Raw genomic sequence first — 19,994 nt, 5'->3', positions numbered from 1 at the left:
CAAGATCTGAATTGGGAGTTCAGCACCGTTTCACTTGTGTTTCAAGGTTACCTGCAGCAGGAACCTGAGCACTCCTGTAATTCCCCACCACAGTGCACTCATGACCCCTGTGCTGATGTAAGGAAATACTCACACACAGCAGGTGCTGAGAAGAAGCCGAAGACACAAACCCCACGTGCTGCAGGTCTGCAGTGTGTTACCTCATGCTCTGGACTTTGGAATGGCTTTTTGGGAGCTGACTTTTCTTGCACCACAGCTTTGGATCTGAGCCCTGTTGTGGACACACAGAGGCACGTTTTACAACGTGAGTGGTGGCTGGGTCCAACTCCCAGGGAGCTCTAGCAGTAGTGTCTGGGTCTCAGCAAGGGATCATGAAGGATAATTGTGTATATTACCATCTGTCCATGGTAAGGGAAAAAGTCTGTGTTTGGCATTTGCGTCAGCTCCGTCTTAGAAATACACTGTTTAACGTGTTTTCTGAAAGCACTCAAATCCCTTGCCAGGTTTCAGCTCCCAGGAGGGGGGTGGTTGTGCCTCTATTGTCCCTAAAAATGCTGTTTTTAGAAAGAAATGTCCCAGGGAAGTTTGTATCCCCGCACCACGTGCCATTCCTCACCCAGGGAATGGCACCCATCCTCGGCGCTACATTTATGGTAATAAAGTTAAATAACTCCAACTGCTAGTGTTTGGAGAGCATCGATTCCTGCCCTGCAGCGGGTTGTCTCCCTGCACTCAGCCCCTTGTCCTCCCTCAGCCATCACACCTTCCACAGCCATTCCCCTGCTCAGCACCCCAGTGTGCCACTGCAGAGGAGGGATGTCAGGTTGAACGCCACAGAGCTGGGATGTGCTGGGAAGGAGTTAACTCCTCACAAAATGAAGCTTTACAAGAGCTGGAAGCAGAGTACTTGGTCTTTGTATCGCTGTGGTTCAACACACACCCACTCCTTTCTACTTCCTTGATGTCACCAAGTCACCTCTGATCTTTCAGAGTTGAATGAGCATGTTTTCACTGACGTACTTACCAACAACTAAATATAAAACACGGGAACGGAGCCAAATGCCCTGGAAGAATTGCTCGGGTTTGTTTTCTCCTAAAATCAACAGCAGCATAACGTCACAGTCAACATCTAGAAAGTTGTGCAATTTTCACCGGTGCTTTTGAACTGTTCAGGCCCCATGGCTTTCACAAGAGCCTGTTTATTTCTGTTGTTTAAGTCTTCCCAGCTAGCACTTTCCCCCTTTGCTCTGCTGCCTGTGACAGAGTCCTATGGATTCAGCAGAGTATTCTCTGTCCACACAGGCATGTGACACACAGTGCTCCATCTTTCGTTTGGCTACAGTGTTTTCACCTGAACCTTTAGAATTCTTCATGGGCAGCTTCAAAAGAAACCCTCTCCCTTAACCTCAGCATCAGAAACTGTTATATATCTATATGTGTAAATATCTATATGTGTATGTATCTATATGTGTATATATCTAAGTATATATATATACACACGTGTATATACACACACACACACACATATATATTCACATATATTATACATATATTTTCTTTATCACAATCCCATGCTGCAGGGAACAGGCACACACAAAGTTTTTCCACAAAAGGGAGCTTTACATGTTAAAAACCCCACAAACAAACCCCTCCACCAAACCCCCATGAAAGCAAAGACCCGAGTGTGCTGAGCTGTCAAACTTCAGGCAGCACCAGCATTTGTAACTGTTCAGCTCTGACCAGCTTTCCAAGGGCTGCTGTGGGGTCTTGCCCAGGTTGTACCACCACGTCTTCACCACACAGCAGTGCAGGTTCTCAGAGCTGTCCCCAGCACTGATGCTGCTCCAGGGAGAAGGGATCAGATGTCCCTGGGTGACTCAGGGTCAACAAGTGCCCGGAGCCTGCGTTTCCAGGCAGGACCGTTCTCACAGAGCGATTGCCCGGGGTGGGAAAGGCAGGGGCAGGAAACAAGAGGTTATAAACAGGGCAGAGCAAGAAAAAACAATTCCAGCTCAGGGTAAGTTATGATTTTGAAATAAAGTCTTTCCTTACAAAAACACGACACTGTCCAGTAACTGTGTGGGGCGATGCCACGTCACGCCGGGGCTGCTGGGCAGGACTCTCCCTGGAGATGCTCCCGGCCAACAATAACACACAGTCCAGCAAGGGGGGTTTGGGAAGTCTTTGGTGGAATTACAGTATTTGGATCTTGAAAGGGGAAGGACTGGACTAATTGATTCAGCACCTCTCCCACATCCCAGATGCAGGGCTTAGGTTTTCATCCTGGAGTATTCCGATCCAGACAGAGCAGGGACTGCAACCAATCTCTCACCATCCTCCTGTCCCTTCTCCCACCTTCAGTGACTTTTTCCAGAGCTAAGTGGGCAGGAGAAAACTAAGCCATGTGCCTGCTCTGTTCAAATAACAAACTGCAGTGAGTACAATAAATATTTAATTCAGTAAAATATTTAACTATAATTAAAAATACCCAAATCTTATCACAATACTCACACTTCATCTTTAAGCCCCTTTTCCAGCAACAAGCTTTCTGACTCTAATAATTTTAAAAATTATTAATGGAGTTTAAAATAATATGTAATTATTAGGTCTTGTAAAACCACCACCCCAAACCCACACTCCATTCTCACCCTTCACATGGCCATCAAACACCCCTGTGTCCAGAGGGATCTGCACAGGGGTGGGAAGCAATAAATATTACTGATAAACAACATCCAGAAAGGTGCTTTCCAAATTCAAAGGCTTGCACCTTCAGGCAAGGTGGATTTTCTGCCTCAAGCCTTCACCTGCTGTGAAAAGGGGGCAACAGCCCTTCCTCTGCCCAAAAGTCAAGGCTGGTAGAACCAAACACATTAAAGACCTCGCCCAGATACTGCACTAACTGGAAATATAAAGTACTGAAAACAGGCCACTAACAATTTCAAATCAATTTTATTTTCTTAAATTGGTGTTGTACAATTTAAAGCCAAAAAAAAAAAAAAAAAAAAGTCACACAAAACACAAATAAAAAATGTTGACAAAGTATCAAGCATTACCTTAGAAAGAACATCATCATACGCTCTCACAAACCTGAAGGTACGTGTTTTATTAGACTGAGGTTTCTTGAAATCTATTAAAGACGCCAGACACAAACGCTGCAACAGCAACAAAGCCATGACAATAGCAGGTGGACTACACTAGCAACTTCAACAATGGTTGGGGGTTGGTTTTTGGGGTGTTTTCTTTCTCTTTTTTTTTTTTTTTTTTTTTTTTTTGCATACCTTATTGTCTACAAAGCAATAAATATTTTTCACCTAAAAAGTTGGTTTCACGCTACATGCAGTTAGATAAAAAAGAAAGTCACTAAAGTGATGGCAAAATAAATCACCTGTTGGGTTTGTTTTTCTGTTTTTCTTTTTCTTTTTTTTTTTTTATCTCCCCTATTTTGGGGGTTATTTTGTGTGGGTTTTTTGTCTTTTTTTGTTTGTTTGTTTGTTTTGTGTTTTTTTTTTTTTAAATTCAAGCACAGTGGCTAAGTTTCAAGTATTAAGAGAAAACATATATATACACGTTTGTGTTTGTGTGTGTATCTCTACCCATGCACACACATACACACACACAGCCTTGTATGTATATACACAAACACATACATATATATTGGTTGTAGGTCTGTAAACCACAATTATTTTTTTTTTTTGGAGCAATATATACTTGTATACATTGAATGTGGACAATTTTTTGATACATTCAAGTAATTAAGTACAGCTGGAAGGTTAGTGCTGAGCTTGCCACACACACACACACGGGTCACTGGGGCACGGCAGGGACGTGGATCCCGGGATGTGCCTCTCCCTGGCAGGGAGCCCCTGGGGGCTTTGCCAGGAGGGTCTGGGGTGTGCAGCAGGAGTTGGTATTGCAGAGTCAGTCCTGGCTTGGCGCTGCCTCCCGGTGCTCCCGCCTGCAGCACAGCCCTTTGCGGATCTGGCCAAAGCCTTTCAGCAGCAGTCTGGGTCTCCTCGGCGTTTCTGTCCACAGGCTGGGGAGGGTTGATTGGTTGGTTGGTTTTGTCTTGTCTTCTTTCCTTTCTCTTTTTTTTCCCAGGCACAAGCACAAACGGCCACAGAAGCGGCAGACTGTGGACGTACGGGGTCACAGCGGCCAAATACTGAAGCATTTGTGAAAGCTACACTTAAAACTTCCCTGGTCAGGGCAATTGGAAATATTTTTAAAAATTTCTTTCTTGGCATTTCTGCTCTGTGAACAGAAACACCCGTGTTGCAATTGGAAATACTTTAAAATTTCTTTACTGGCATTTCTGCTCTGCGAACAGAAACACCCCGTGTTGCCAAACACGGCGCCAGCTCCAAAACCAATGAAGTTGCTCCTGAAACCCTTGCAAAGTATCACAATGAACGTGCCAACATGGAGAGGGGGAAAAAAAAAAGCAACGAGGACCTAACCACCGTGTGCAAAAATATGTTTTAGATCCCCAAAAACTAAGCCTGAGGTTTCGAGTTGCTTTCGAAGATACTTTTCTGCCCAGCTCTAACAAAATACTGCCACGACTCAGGTCTGACACACTCATGCTCTCACAGACAGATGGGAGGCAGGCAGCTCTCCTCTCACACACATGCTCACAGCACCCGAAGCCTCAACCAGAACTCGAGCCACTCACACCCACAGTCTCATTTGGCTGCAGAGTCTCCTTGAAAGAAATGCTGAACATAAAACTGAACGCTACAAGATTTCTTTATAAAAAAAAACCCCAACAACAACGAAGCAGCAAATAAAACTTCTTAAAAAAACGCATTTCCAAGTGTAAGTGTGTGGGATCTTAACGCCTGTTCTTCAGCTCTTAAAAAGCACGGAGCTTTGTATCGACTGTCCTTAAAAGAACATTTAAATAAAAAACAAAACAAATCTTGGTACTGCCAGACTGCAAGTCAGCTTTGCCTGGTGAGGAGGAGGAACAGCACAGACTCTGCAGTGCTCTTTGCCTCACGCTCACGAGATACAGTACAGTTAAATACGTACAGTTACACACAAACCATATCAATATCAATATATATTCACTCTCAGGAATACATATTAATATACGCACACACGTAGTGCAATAAAACAACCAGGAAGCGAGGAAAGGAATAAAAAGAACAGCATTCCTAACAGTCGTGATGTTCCTGGGTTGTTGTGTGATGCAAAGTCAACTTCTCGAAGTTCCCATAGTGTGTAAAGTGCTCCTTTGATTCACAAAGCTAGTGTTTTCAGTCTGGGGGGGCTCCAGGAAGGGGTTATTGAGCCAACAGCTGAAAGCAGGACAGCGCCAGTGCTTCCTCCTGGTAGGGATGAGCTCAACAGCCAGGAGTCTTTCACATTGATCCCACTGGGCTTGGGGACCAAGGCAGGAACGGATTCATTTTGGCTTCTTAAGAACACAGGAGCGTCGCGCTTTCTGTCGTGCACAGTCCCTTTCCCTGTGTCGGTCGCCCACCCAGGCAGGCAGAGATGGAGCCCACACAGCAGCCATGGGATTTGCTTCCCAGCAGCAGCAGCACATCCTCTGCCTCGCTCAGCAAGTCTGTGGAGGTGGGAGCTCCTTCGGCGACGCTCAGGCGAGAGGAGCCGACTCCGTCCTCTCTGCCATGCAGGAAGCACTCCAAGGCATGAACACAATGAGAAGGGACAAAGGAGAGAATGGAGGGGAGCCTCCGGTTGCCAGGAAGCTTGAAGATGCCTGGCTCTCAGCTGGGAAGGGGGAAGTACACAAACTGGCCTTTATTTCTGAATGACACCCTCCAACATTAACTGAAGCCAGCAGTTTCAGCACATCCATTGCCTGCAATGGACACAGCACTGGAATACCCTGTTCTTAAGCAAGAGGGATAGGCAGCAGTCTTATCCTTCAACATGCTGGGAAGAAGCAGACTTCTATCTTTCATCCCCTCTGACAACGAGGGAGACCTTCCCACATTGGCCATGTCTTCGCCCAGGCCCTCGGGCAGGGAATTATTTGTGCTTGCTGCCGCCACACGTCCCCACAAAGGAATCCGAGTCTGTGGAACAACTTCCCAAAACGTCCAAATACAAAACAGTGAGCAGTTCATCCTCCAGGTCTCCTACTGCCACAATTCTTTTCCCAGCACAGCAGCAGGCTGTTGGGAACAAAGCAATCAGCTGGGGCGAGGTGTGTGAGGAACACCACCACTGAAATCAGGCACAGAACCCCGACAGCAGCGCCGACAGCCTGCGCTCGATGCACAGCTTACCTGGGGGCAAGAAACAACAGCAATGAACTTCTCATCTTTCTTGCAAAATAAAGACCACCAAGCCATGCTGGAGATTGAACAAAAACTAAAAAACAAGCAGCAGAATTTCAGCAAATCTAAGCAGCACTTTGAGAATCGTTACCAGGTACCGATTAGGCCAGTGAAGACCTGGCCACAAACATCCAGCTGGGAAGGGACAGGTCGAAGCGTTGAACAGCCAAGAGATCCAACAGTGAAAGCTGGGAGGCAGCAGCTCTGACAGAGGTATCAAGATGTTATAAAGAACCACCATCTGCCAGGAACAATTTATTTACTTCCAGTTATTGGAGCGGTTTTTGCCAGCAGGCAACATGACTCAGGGTCTCCAATGCCATTTGCCAAGGCTTACACTGAGAGATGGGTTCTCATCATCTGAGCCCAAGACTCCTTCAGGAGCTAAATGTTTGGTGGAATTCATGCCTCTCACAGGAACACTTGCTGTGTTTCTAGGTTCATCACTTTATGTTTCAGAAATAAGTAATCATATACCTGAGATCTAAAATGAAATGCACACCTACTTCTGCCTACCAGAGAACAGCTCAATGAGGAAGCTGGAACATGGCAAAACAGGTAATATCAGGATAGCAAGTGGTAAAACAGGGAATATCAGGATAACAAGTGGGAATAGAAATCTATTAGATGCATTAACAGTATCTCTGGATCAAAAGATGCGATTTAGGTTTTGGTAAGAAACAGTACAATAGAAACTACCTAGTATTCCCTATTCACTTCCCCTCCAGTACCACACACCACCTGCCCATTTCCCTTTGCTCTCCTTCAGTGAGCCTCATGTCAGCTGTGGAAGTTGGTGATAATTAAGAGACTGATTGCCTGTGAGCCAGAAGTCTCTCCTCTCATTACCCATCCCAGCGCTCTGCCTCCACGGACAGCTCCAACAGCTCCAGCGCCCTGGACGAGGCCCGAGGCAGGCGGTGGGTGGGCAGCAGAGGGGAGGGACACAAGGGCTGCCAGCTGTGGCCTCCCCCTGCAGCCACAGGGACACCACTGGGGCTGCTGCAGGTGGGGTGGGATGGCTGTGGTGGAGCAGAGCCCAGGCTGAGCCAAGCTGCTCCCACAGACAATCCCGGCTATCCCTGTCCCCTGTGCCCGCCTCCCACAGGGACAGATGACAGAGGTGATTAAACCCCAGCCATAAGGGCAGGGAAAGTGTGCTCAGAGCAGCGAGGTGAGTCCTTTCCCCTGCACGTGGAGTGCAGTGCTGTGGAGCCTGGGGCAGTACAGAGTAACCCCCCTCAGGACACAGGGAGAGCGGGAGAGACAGGACTGCTCGGAGCAGCCGCCTCCAGGGAGGGGAAGCCCAACGGGAGCACACAGGTAAGAGCTCAGCTTTCACTGCTACAGCACTTGCTGATGAGAAAAATACGTGTCTGCTGCTTTCTCAGCCAGGCCTGGGGAACCAGGCAGGAGAGCAGTCCTGACTCAAAGATGTGCTGAAAGGAGCCCTGGCTGTGCCGACCGGACATCCCTGCCCGGCAGCCGCTGCAGCTTCACGTTCCCAAGGGCTCTGTGCAATCAGAAGGGTGGTTCCGGCTGGGAACCAAACCCAGGCCCCTGCTGTTGCCAAACCACTTCCTTCAACAAGTTCTTTCACACATCAAAAGTTCCAACAAAGCACTGGCAATCGTTCTGCATGAGAAGCTCCCAAAATAGGGCTGAGAACAGGGACCTGCACTTGTAACAGTTTTCCTGCTGGAAAAGCAGGAAGCCAGGCTACAAGGAGCTGTAACAAGCCAAGAGATCTCTGCTATGTCCACCAAGATGTAGCCAAAGAAAAAAAAAGGATGCTGGCAACTAAAATGTCTGATCCATGCAGCTAAAAAAACCCACATGTTCTAGTTGGAGGAAAAAAAAAAGTAACTGAGCACTCACATTTACTGATGTTTTCTATGTCTCCCTGTTCAGTGATGATGTTCAGGAGCCCCTCCATCAGCAGCAGAGCCTTGTGGTACCTCTGTGCACAGTCCTCTCTGTGGTGGAACATCTCATCCAGGGCTGCAGACTGCACCTGCAGGCAACAACCCAGCAGCGAGAGGTTACTCCCAGAGCACACCCAGCTTTCCCCGTATGGTCCCTCAGCTGGGAGAACAGCCCCCCTTGCCCAGCCTCCAGAGGCTGCACACAGCATCACGAGGGAAACCCCCTGCAAAGGCCACCAGCAGGATCCATAATGCCCAACAGTGGTCCATGCTGACCCTGTCCCCAGGCACGGTGTGGTTTGTACCATTTGCACAGCGTAGCTGAAGATGAGCTTCTCTGCAGTGATGCTGTTGATCCGATCCATGAGCTTCTGTTTGTCCAAGAAGAACCTCTGGAGTCTCACGTTGAGGCAGTGGCAGGACGATACACTGGATTTATAAAGCTCATTCAGCTTCTTCACAACTAGAGCAAAGGAAAGAAATGCTTTAGGCACTACTTCCAGCTCTCCCTGTGCCTCCCCATCTCCACATGCAGGACCTCAGGTGATTAACTGAGAGACAACAGGGTTATGTTAAAGCCAAGAGACTGGCAGGAAAGTCCTGCACCAAGAGGGTCCTTTCCCTTTCCTCTGTCACCTTCACCAGTTCCAAGCCTGCACATGGCAACACCTACACATGTCTGGTTCACCTGAGGCCAGGTCTATTTTTGTTTCCTTCAGCTGGCACAAGGCAGGGAGCAGTTTGCACCACCCAGGATGTCTCACGCACCACCAGAAGCCGCAGATACGGAGCTTCTGCTACTTGATGGGTGATGACACGCTGTGAGGGAGTACGTGACTCCCATGTGGTAGCACAGTGTGGATGAGCAGCACTGACTAAGCAAGGGAATCTCTCTTGGGACTCTGCTGTCCCAGAAAGAAAAAACACGGATGCCTGAGAAATGCCACCTCCTCCCCCTGAACCACGGCAGCTCGTGGTTATGGAACAGAGAATCAGGAATCAAATATGATTCTGAGGGATTAAATAACAATCCAAAACAGCAAGTGGTGCCACAGGCTGAGTCTCCCTGGCTGCATGGCATGATCTACACAGAGTACTGAACACAAACTCCCACCAACATCTGATGAGTACTAACTCCTACATTGCACATTTGCTAATCCCCACGCTGCATGAAACAAGACAAGCCAGCCTTGCCCAATTCCTACACACTGAAGGGCAAATTACACTACATATCTAGAAGCTGCAATCTGCTCTGAAAAGGAGTGATTTATTTGGGTTATGACAACCTTCCTGTTAGTCTGAACTTGTGGAAGATGTGCAGCTAAACCTGGTGTATCTTCCTCCACACTGCTTGCTACAACATATGTGTGCTTATCATATTTAACTTCCATTTTTTTACACCCCATCCCAAGGCAGCATAAATACTTTCAGAGTCTCAGCTCTTGGGGAAGGTGGCTGGTGGGTCAAGTACTTCAAGTGCTTCAAAAAGCTCCCTCAGGAACATTACAGTGGGAGTTTTAAAATTATTTTTTCTAATCACCAAATCACAGCCAGCTCTCACCAGAGCCAGTCAGATGCAAATTTAAGGCTGTAAGACCAGCAAAGAAGTGACTCTGGCATTACCAGTACTTCACTTCCTGTGTTTTTGTTTCACTTGAAAAATCATCACTGCCAGGACAGGTCTTAATTTGCCAAGTAAGCACTTCCTAGGACATGCACTGTGTAATTAAGCTGGGCTTACGTCAGGTACAAATAAGCACCTGAGACAGAGATATGAGGAATCAGATAAGATACATCCCCCCCTCACTAATTAGTGCTGAAGATTCTCACAGGGGCATGACAAGAGCTCTGAGACAGAAAGTCAATATGAAGAGAGGAACGTTCTCAGCATGAATAAAGAAGATCTGAGTGTGCCAAGGGACAATCACAAATGACCCCCCATACCAGCGGGGGGTTCATGCTCACTCCACCCCCTCCACCCCTCTGTGATGCTTCCATTCCAGGTGAGTTGCACTGTGAGCCCAGAGCCCCTTACCTTGCTTGACAGTGGAGGAGAGGCACAGCTTGCCAGCTTTGATCTGCTCTATGGCCATCTGCAGCCCCGAGGACAGGAGCTCTGCCACCTTCAGGTACAGCACGAGCTGCTCTGCATAGCTGCAAAGGAAGCACACTGCAATGCAGACAGGTGGCTGGGACAGCAGTCAGTGTCCCCAGGCACTGCTGCTACCTAAGGATATGTGGGGAGGGAGGGAGTGACAGAGGAGCTGGGCAGCTCTGCCCGTCCTTACCTCCACTCCCGGCTCAGGAGGCTGATCTGGTCGGCCACCACACTCTCTTGGAGCTGGTACTCAGAGGTCACTGAGGTGCCCATCTCACTGGAGCTGCCCTTCAGGGCTGCAATCTCCATCACGTAGTGCACAAAGGCCAGGGTGAAGCGGAGGCTGCGCAGGATGTCCGTGTGCTCTTGCTGTTGAAGGGATGCCGAGGTGGGGGTTAGAGGGAAAGCTGGCATGCCAGGGAGGGCTGCCCACCTGAGCTGTGCCAGCAACTCACCCCAGCTTACAGACACAACACCTGACCCCCAAAACCCTGCTTACACCTCTGCTTTGGGCAGGGACAGCCAAACTCAGCCTCGAGCCTGTACCCGCACCAGCTCCTATTCCACAGTAACAGCAGCAAGCAACAGCCCCAGGCCAGAAATTTCTGGGCAGCTCCCTGGAGAAACTGGTGAGACTTACTCTAAAATTACAAGCCACCTTCCCCAGGAGGATCCCAGCTCTGTGGGATTCTTTCAGAATTCAGCCAGGAAGGGGGAGAGACCATCTGCACTATGGGCCCAGCTCTTGTTCCCACCACAGCAATGCCAGTGTGGATTTCATGAGAGGACAACCTCTTACGCCACAGAAAACTGCAACCAAGGTGTCTCCCACCCTACATCCCAGCCCTCACTCTGCCCTGGCCTTTATACCCTCCCAGTTCAGCACAGTGAGCCCTGGGTGAGGTCCTCTGAGGAGACAGCAAGGACAACCTTTTATCTGCAGCTCCTGTCCAGCCAGTGAGGGAAGTGCTCACACCAAGTGCTATGGTCATTTCAGAGCAGTTTTTCCCCAGCTATTACAGATCAAAGGGGATTATCCCATTTCTGGGAAGCTGCATTGCTTAAGTCACTGCAAGCATTTCTGGGAAGTTAGCATTTGTGGAAAAATGGAATGCTTGTGGGTCTGCAAAGTGAACTGCTGCCTGGATCAGATGTAACTCCATTGTTTGTCCTCTCTGTTGAGAAGTGGGTAACCTGCTTGAGCTTCAGAGATTCACTGGCTTAGTTCTCTCAAAGGGGGCTGGTAAGGATGTTTCCTACATGAATTTATCAGTTCTAAGAGTTTTAGTTTTTCATTTACTGGCTCAGGGACTTGGCTGCTAAGGCAGCTTTGACTATCTGAGTTATGAATCTCTCCTCCCACTGACTTGCTACCTGGACAGTCCAGTATGGTAAGGAAGTGTTATCTCCATCTTCCTCTATTTTCTTTAAAAGCACAGGAGGAACTTGGAGATTAAGTAATTACCAAGTCATACAAGAAGTTTGTGGCAGAGCAGGAAACTGCTGAGATCCTGCAGGTCTCAGCCTCCTATCTCTAACCATCACACAGTCCTTCCTCTCTGCCTATAGAGGCAGCTTCTGGTAACTATGCTGGCACTCATGGCCTCATTTGGCATCACGAGTCTTCCCTTCTGTAGCCATCTCTTTATTGTGTTTTAAACTAAAGCCCAGCCTTCAATTTGCCTTGTCTGCACCTAATGAAACTTTTACAAAAGATGGAAGAACCACCCATCTGAATGCAAAAGCTCTGCTCAAGACAAACAGGGGCGCTTAAATAGTAAGACTTCAGTGCCCTGAAAGATCAGCAGAAATCAGAAAACCTGCCAGGTTTGCATTCTGGCCAACTCCACAGAGCACAAAAGGGTCTTGAAATCTGCTGTGAAGGCTTTGTGACATGCAAACGGATTACTGTGCTCAGCAGAAATGACAACTGAAGCCAAATGACTCACTGCAGACATTGAAGCTGCTATTCCAAGATCAAGTTGATACTTCCTTAGGACACTTCTCTTCAGACCAGTGTCCAAAGTGGTGGCAGCTGGAAGGGCCCCAAACTTCTGGGACCTCACAAAGGTAGGATGTTCAGTTAAATTTGTGAACACATCACTGCTGGAAGCTTTAGCCCTGTGGCTTTACAGGTAATGAAGCAAACAAATGCAATTCGATGCATAATTGACAGAAAAAAATGAGCTAAATAAAATCTGAAGTAGAAGAGCAAACCCACATCCTTCAAACAATGTGTGCATATCTCTGTGGGCATCTAGAAGTTTTCAGCAACACCAGCAAGTGTTAGACACAAAGAGCCTTCCCCAGTCCCAGACAACCCAAGGAGGTATCACAAAGCAGAGCCCAAAGCGTGAGTGAATCTGCCTCCCACCTCCACTGCAAATGGGCAGCCTGACCTACATTTCAAATATATCTCAGCTATAACAGCATTTGCTCTGCTTCAGCCTGCAGAGAAGGGAAGCCTGGCAGCCTTTCAGCTCCACAATCTGGTTCAGCTGTTCTGGTGCAGAACACGGTGTTCCCCTCGCCCCCATTAGGAACAGAAATGTCAGGTTTACTTTGTTTTCAGATCCTTTCAGCAGAGACCATATCACTGCCTGACTTCCCAAGTGCACCAGGAGGGCTCCTGATACACTAAGCTACTCATGTTCTCAAGTCAGCTATTACTGATGTTGAGCCTTTGAAAAGGAAAAGGCTCAAAGCAGGCAGGTTTCCTTCAGAGCACATCAGATAACCGATGCTTCTGACCTGCAATTTCAGCTTTGGAAATGGTGAATTTTAACCCCAGCCATGGGCTGTCTCATAGACCAAACAGTTTGGTAGCAGGCTCAAAAGCCTCTGTGCTAAATATGCCCAGGGCTTTCTGAGCACTGCACTGCCCTTACTCTCTGGAAGCCAGTTTACTCCACCTTTGGGGGCAAACTCTTTGGCTGTAAACACAGAGTTGTCTGGATTTGCTTTGCTTTTATTCCCCTGTCCCTTGCCCCTAACCAGCCCCTGGGATATACCCACCTCCATGAGCGTCTCTTCAGGCAACTCTGGTGCCTCAAATGTCACAGCCCCTTCCAGGTTGGCGGTGATGGGATCGGCAAACGCGAACCGGAGGCTCGAGGGACCTTCCAGAGCCTCCCCACCAGCTCCCACTGCCAAGTGCCTGCCACTGAAGGAGCCTCCAGAACTGAGGGAGCTGGAAGAGCCCACTGAGAAGAAAAACAGACAAAGGAATTACTGAAGGTATTAACAGCAGGCCAGGTAGGTATTCCTCACCCAGGAGAGAGAGGACAAGTCTGTAGGATTCAGGATCCTGGATCTCATAGGAGCCAGCAAGAGGTACTTTGGAGGAAGATGCAAGGACTCTGGATGCAGGATAACCACTCCCCACCATAAGCTCCTTAGTGACTCAGCAGACCAGCTTACAAGCTCAAGCAGATTTAAAGCACCTTCCAGAATGACGGTCATTTATGGAGACAATTCAGAAGAACTTTTTTTATTCTCTTTTTGTTTAAACCCTTTCCGAATCCTGCTACAAGAACTTGGGCTGGTTTTTATCACACACTGACAGAGCCAAGTTCCCCATCATGGAGCAGCATGGTTTGAACCCTGGGTCCCTGAGTTTTTGCTTTCACTGTCACTGAATGAGCACCTCTGATAAGTGATGGATTTTAGAACATCCTGCATGCAAGCCAGGAGAGCTTTCCATCACATGCCCTGCCCTTCTGCTTCCCCCTCTTTACAAACAGGAAGCTGGACACAAAATCAGTGACTTCAGCTGAGCCAAGACCCTAACCCTGTAAGTACAGTGTCCATCAGACAATTCCTTCACCCTCAGATTTTCCTGTTCTTGACCATTGAATCCACCCTAAGAGCACAAAGGAGTTTTTGTCTCAAAGTATTCATAACGCATTCACCACTTCCAGAGGGCTTCCCATCCCTGACACACTGCCACAGAGGGAAATATTCTGTCTGATGGGGGGATGCCAATCTGATCCTTTGGAGGAAGATGTTTCTCTTCTACCCACGAATTTAATTTACTGCCTTATCCTGCCTTCAAAAGGTTCAGCAATGTAATAATGCACAACTGATCTGCAGAGAGGCACAGCCTCTCTGTGTTGGCAGCAATGCTTCAAAGCCAAGTGGCTCATCAAAGACAGGCAGAGTATTTCCAGATCTCTCAGAGAGAGGAGAGGACCTACAATATCACAGTCTGGATGCCCTGTAATTCCAAGAGGCTGTTTGCAGAAATTGTTACGATGACTCATGGAAAGGCTCTGCCTTTAGAACTGTCAAGAGATCTTACTCATGGCTTGTCCAAGCACTTGGGGTGAAGAGTTTTGGCTTGCAAACCTCCCCTTTCCACCATTAACTTCGTGCATTAACTATAACATAAGGAGTTACTGCACAGGCCTAATTAACAAAGCTTGTCCAACAGCATTGCTTTGGCTGCCCTGACCTAATGCTGTGTGTGTTGTAGGTTCACTGTTCAACAGCCTTCTCTTCCAGGCATCCCATCTGAGATCTCAACTGCTGGGCAGACCTTTAAGCATTCAAGTATCAACCTGCTAAAAACTGGTGCTTGGACCTGCTTCCAGATTGCTTTTATCCCTGCAAAAGTAGTTCAGGAACTCTGAATCCTCTATCCATAACACTGCAGTAGCAGCTGGAGGCTGCAGCCAGGACAGCCATTGTGCTACAGGCTTTTTTAAGAGTCTCAAAGCTCACCCTCCAAATAGATGAGACAAAGAAAGGATTGTGGTCCCAACTTTCCAGGCAATCAGATGTGAGTGGTTTTAGTTAGGATGCAAGTTATACACAGGAACTGAGCCCACATGTCCCCCCATCCCAGTCAAGCAGCTTATTCATGGTCACATCCAAACCCTCCCTGCAGTAATTGAGAACAACAGAGTCAACTGCATTCAAATGAGGAACAGCCAAGACAAGAACCCAAACAAGCCAAATATGCAAATAAAAGTGTCCAAATATTTTCTTAAACTGAACATAGACTCCAACTCCCAGACACACTATCCCAAAAGGGCCAATTACCACAGCCTCAAATGAGGCTGACAAGGCCAGAGTTCTGGCATCTTACAAGAAGTATCTGTCAAGCAGGAGTGCAGTTCCCCATCTCCTACCTAGGCAGCTCAGAGCATAAGTAACACCACCAATAATTTGGCACACAGAGCCATCCTGGCTCTTTTCTAACAGTTCTTGTGCACTGAAATTGGGCACGGATAGTCACACTCATCTTTTATAGCTCATCCAAAACCCACGGGGAAAACAATCAGAACACACCACAATCTTTACATTTGTTGACCTCATAGCAACAGTGAACAGCTGCAGCGTTATTCCTGAAGCAGAGAGCAATAAAGTAAAAGTTTGTCTCTGACAGTACTGGAAAACCACTACCTGGCACTAATGCCAGTGCAAACAATTACCAGCAGTAATGGGTTGGCAGGAGCCAGCACAAGAACCTCAAAGGTACTGAGACCAGCTGAGCTCTACAGATTGCTCTGAGCAGCCCTCTGCCATCACCAGTGCCCGGCAGCAATGAATTCAACACGTCTCTCTGCCCCCAGGCATTCCCACTGGAACAGGCAGGTAGGTAATCGGCCCTTTACCTGAAAACATCCTGGTCCTCGTGGTCTGTGGGGGGGTTGTTCCACTGGGAGGGGATCCAACAGTAAAAATCACTGGGGATGGGCTGGCAGAGCCCCCAGCCCGGGCACCAGAGTGCAGGGTCCCTCCGTAAGCACCTGAGGGAGCTGGGGAGACAGTTGAAAGGTGCAGACTGGCATTACAGGAAAGTCACTCAGAGCACCGCGTGCCTCGCCCAGCCGTTTGTGTTCCTGCAGACTCTCTTGGGAGACAGTGGTCACCAGCACAGGCCAGTGCTCCCCGTGGAGGCACACCCAGGAACAGGGGCCAGGCTGGCACAGACCACAGGACAGGAGCCTGGGCAGTGTCCCACACTGCTGCAGCTGCTCTCCCCTCCTCGTTGCCTGACCTGCACGCCCAGGAACACCCACCCTTGCAGAGCCATTCATACTCCAGCTGCCTGGCAGAAAGTCCCCACTTCCACATGTTACCACATTCAGAAAGGGCCAGAAGAGGAAGCCCTGCCTACAAAAATCACACCACTAGCCAGCAATTACACAGCACGCACAGCCCACAGACCTCCGAGCGCTCGGCAAAAGAAAGCAAACACCACGGCACTGCTCACACACGGCACTTGCTGCCTGTGCCAAGGGACACCAGCAAAGCAGCCTCCTATTTGCAGGAGGTGTGGAGGCAAACTGTTCACCCCAGCCCAGGACACCCTGCCAGATCTGCCTGGCCTCCCCACCTACCTGCAATTTCCATTGGCTTCTCATTGTTCAGGCTGTCGCTGCTGCCAGCTTCTGAGATCTGTGCCCCGAAGGCTGCCTTCAGAAGCAGGTCAGTGAGCCTGCCTGTGCTCAGAGATCTAAAAAGAGGACATACAACAGGATGCAGAGAGTCAACAGGTGCAAGATGTCAGCTAACTTCCACTTCTTTGTGCCATTCCTGGTCCACAGCCACTTAACGCTACACAGCAAACAGTCTGGAGCTGAACTAACCACTCTTCCTCTTTCAACAGAGCATCTGAAGCACCTCCTGCTACTTGCAGAAAGCAGACAACTACTGTGACTAACTGCAGTAATGCAAGTCCTCACTACAAATTACTACAACACAATTTGGTTTGGATGTAAGACACACAAATTTGTATCGGAGGACTCCTCCAGATCACTGGAAGAAGCTGCAGTGTGCAGAGGGGCATGTAAGAAAAACTTAACACCAACACCTCAGTGGCTTTGTATCCTGCAGTGCTCCTGACAGGCAGCACGTGGCTTTCAAACAGGTCTCTCTCCTGAAGACCTGTGCTCACTGTACAATGGAAGAGGAACACCCAGAACACCCTCTCACTCATTGACAGGTCCAGGCTCCACAGAGATCAAAGCAAGCATGTGAGTAACTGCAGGGGTCTGGTAACAAAATCCTGCAGTCAGTCTTTAATTTTAAAAAACCCAGGCCATGGCCTGCCCCTTTAGAGGAAGACTTTTAAAATCTGCATTGTATCTGCCTGCAATCCAAGGGTGCTAGCAGGTCACTACAGAATATTTACAGATGCTTCATTCCAACTTCAACATTAGCTGGGGTTTGAAATTTGCCCCATCCGTCCTGTATTGGGGAGTGAGGCACCACTGTATGAAGTGAAGCAGATTACAGCTCACCTGCCCTTGATCTCTTCCACAGGCCTCAATCCCAACCCAGTCTGCTGGCAGTGGAAGTGACCCATCTCCTTCAGATCTGGCAAGGTCTTGTTCCGTGTCGGAGTCATCATGACCCCCTGATGGGCCAAGAGGGTGAGGAGATTCTGGGAACTTGGGGTTTTGGGAAACTCAAATGGGGACACAGCCTAAAAAGAACAGAGAAAATGAAGGAGGAAGGTTCCCCTTGGCCTCCATTTGTTTATCAAAATCAACATGCCTGAAATAAAGGTAGAAATCCCACTGCATTTATTTGTCCCTAATCTCAGAAAGACTAAAACAAAAAGACAATGAACTGCTGAAAATTAGTTGCAGCCCAACACAAGCAGAGAAAATGCTGTCAGGGTGCCAGCTTTGTGTGAGGCACAGGGCTGTCACCCGCTCGCCCGTCTGCCGGCTCTGCTGGGGATTCCTGCTGGACACTCGCTGGCGTCAGAGCCGGGTCACGGTGTCCAGAGCACCCAGACACCACTGGCACTGATGTGCTCCTGCTAACCAGGGCAGCTCCTTCCCACTGCCTGCCCTAAACCCCAGGCTCTGCTCAGCTGCTGAGCACTGCTGCCAAGTGAGAGCTGTCCACTGAGAACTAGGACACCACCCCATTTCACACAGATCACTAAACAGCCCTCAAAGGATAGCGAACGGGTGGGGATAAATCCAGGTCAGAGTTATCTGATCATGCAGCAGTTCATCCCCAAATAACCCAGAGGATCAAGCTGTGAGAAGCCCAAAAGCAGACTCCTGGGCATACCTTTGTGGGGGAGCCCATTATTGTTGGTAAAGGGCTTCTCTGCATGAACTCGGAGAGCTTCGGTGAGGATCGGAGCTGCCGGCAGTGCTGCAAGCCATGAATCTGCAGAGGCTGGCTGACTGGGGTATGACCAAAGTGAGCAACAAGAGGATCAGAGTGCTGCTTGGTTATCTTCTGCCTGCAGGAATGCAAATCCGACAGGTTGGGAGCACTGTGGAGCCGGGAGCCCATCCCTCGAGGAGATTGTTCAGGCGCCGAGGAACCTGGAGGGCCCAGAGTGACAAAACACATCAGTGTCTGGTTCTAACACACAAAGCCAGCCTGATCCCAGCATCCATGGCTCAGACATCTAGAGATCAAAACCTTCAGTGGATGGCTAAGGATGGCACTGAGCAGTGCCACAGCACTGCCAGGCCTGATAAGGTTTTGAGTGTACAGGATGAGATATGAACATCAGGGAAATAAAAGTGCAGCTTCTTTCCTTCATTGCCACCCTTACAGGGACAGAGACCTGTTAGAGCTCAGCAGCAAGGAAACTACACATCAAGCAGGCCCCTTGGCATTGGGGGTGTTGGGGGTTTTGAGATGCTTTTCCTTCATTCAACCCATTGACTTCCAAGTCCCACGTCTGAGTTTTTGCGACACAGGGTCTGTCAGCATTGGAAGATGCTGGCTGACAGAATGTGAATGGATCAACCCCAGCTCCTCCCAGTACATAGAAATCCTGGCTGGCCAAGCATCCAGAGAAGCTGCTGAAGCAACATACCCAGCCTTGAATGCCCTGAGACTACAGTTCTTATCCATTGGAGTAACAAAGGAAGGTAAGGACCAACATACCAGCAACAGGAATACGGCTTCTCACTTCTGCTCCAAGAGAAGATGGGATAACAGTCTGGCTGGGCTGCTCTGGGATTGTTCCAACTGTGAGTGAACACAATAAAAAGATGTTCAATCAGTAAGTTTCCATAGGCAAGAACAGCACTATGCACCACCTGTTTAAAGAAAGATGCCAGTTATCTCTTCCATCTTCTCAGCCCTGGCTGTGTAGTGAAAAGATCCTCAACTCCAGTAAAAGGAAGAAAAAACCCTCTGTCTAGTATTAGTTTTGCAGTGATATTAATTCAGAGGAAAAGCATGTGAATATTCTGCATTTCCCCACCAGCAGAGCCTAATAAATACAGGACTGGAGACACTAAGAATATAGAATAGCTTGTTATATCAGCCTGTTCTGTACAAAAACTAGCAAATTGCATCAGTTGCACACTGGGGTTTTTCTTATCCCTTTCTACTTGAATTGCTTGTTAGCATCTGGATCAGGCTACCAGATAGTCAGTCAAAACTTTTCAGCCTGAACAGTGAAGTTCAAGCCCTTCTAGTGCTGGCCAGAATTTTGCTTTGACAATAATTGGCTGACATCTTATCTCACCCCAACCCGAGCCAGTAAAAAGATACTTTGCACTTACAGAAGCCCTCTTCTGAGGGCAGCAAAATGTTTGATGCAGGCACCAAAGCAAAGCTTGCCTCTCCTGGGGCTAACAGGTATTTTTCTTTCCACTTTACTGAGGCCAAGACACTTGCCAAATAATCTGTTGAGAAGAACCACAGGAGAACACACCAATCTGA

At 48.4% G+C, this 19,994-nt stretch overlaps 1 protein-coding gene across 4 annotated transcripts in view; it reads right to left on the bottom strand.

Annotated features, from left to right (window-relative positions):
* Nucleotides 1–4,728: 4,728 nt before the first annotated feature.
* ULK1 (unc-51 like autophagy activating kinase 1) overlaps nucleotides 4,729–19,994 on the bottom strand; it is a 77,888-nt gene continuing 62,622 nt past the window's right edge. For 2 of the 4 annotated variants that reach the window (XM_027732979.2, XM_027732983.2), the window contains exons 19-30: nucleotides 19,835–19,957; nucleotides 19,209–19,292; nucleotides 18,372–18,634; nucleotides 17,585–17,769; nucleotides 16,682–16,797; nucleotides 15,953–16,096; nucleotides 13,350–13,537; nucleotides 10,525–10,703; nucleotides 10,272–10,390; nucleotides 8,542–8,699; nucleotides 8,190–8,325; nucleotides 4,729–6,260 (exon numbers count right to left, since the gene is read on the bottom strand). In XM_027732979.2, the coding sequence (XP_027588780.1) occupies nucleotides 6,205–6,260; nucleotides 8,190–8,325; nucleotides 8,542–8,699; nucleotides 10,272–10,390; nucleotides 10,525–10,703; nucleotides 13,350–13,537; nucleotides 15,953–16,096; nucleotides 16,682–16,797; nucleotides 17,585–17,769; nucleotides 18,372–18,634; nucleotides 19,209–19,292; nucleotides 19,835–19,957 (1,751 nt within the window). In that variant the 3' untranslated portion in view covers nucleotides 4,729–6,204. The remainder of the gene's footprint in view (nucleotides 6,261–8,189; nucleotides 8,326–8,541; nucleotides 8,700–10,271; nucleotides 10,391–10,524; nucleotides 10,704–13,349; nucleotides 13,538–15,952; nucleotides 16,097–16,681; nucleotides 16,798–17,584; nucleotides 17,770–18,371; nucleotides 18,635–19,208; nucleotides 19,293–19,834; nucleotides 19,958–19,994) is intronic. The other 2 variants (XM_027732980.2, XM_039378887.1) reach the window with 1 other exon arrangement.

The sequence above is a fragment of the Pipra filicauda genome, unplaced genomic scaffold, assembly GCF_003945595.2.
Source record: "Pipra filicauda isolate LSUMZ 115617 unplaced genomic scaffold, ASM394559v2 scaffold14_size4853619_pilon, whole genome shotgun sequence".
In the NCBI taxonomy this organism is placed as follows: Eukaryota; Metazoa; Chordata; class Aves; order Passeriformes; family Pipridae; genus Pipra; species Pipra filicauda.
Note: the sequence above shows the minus strand (reverse complement) of the source record. Positions and strands in the feature narration are given on the sequence as shown.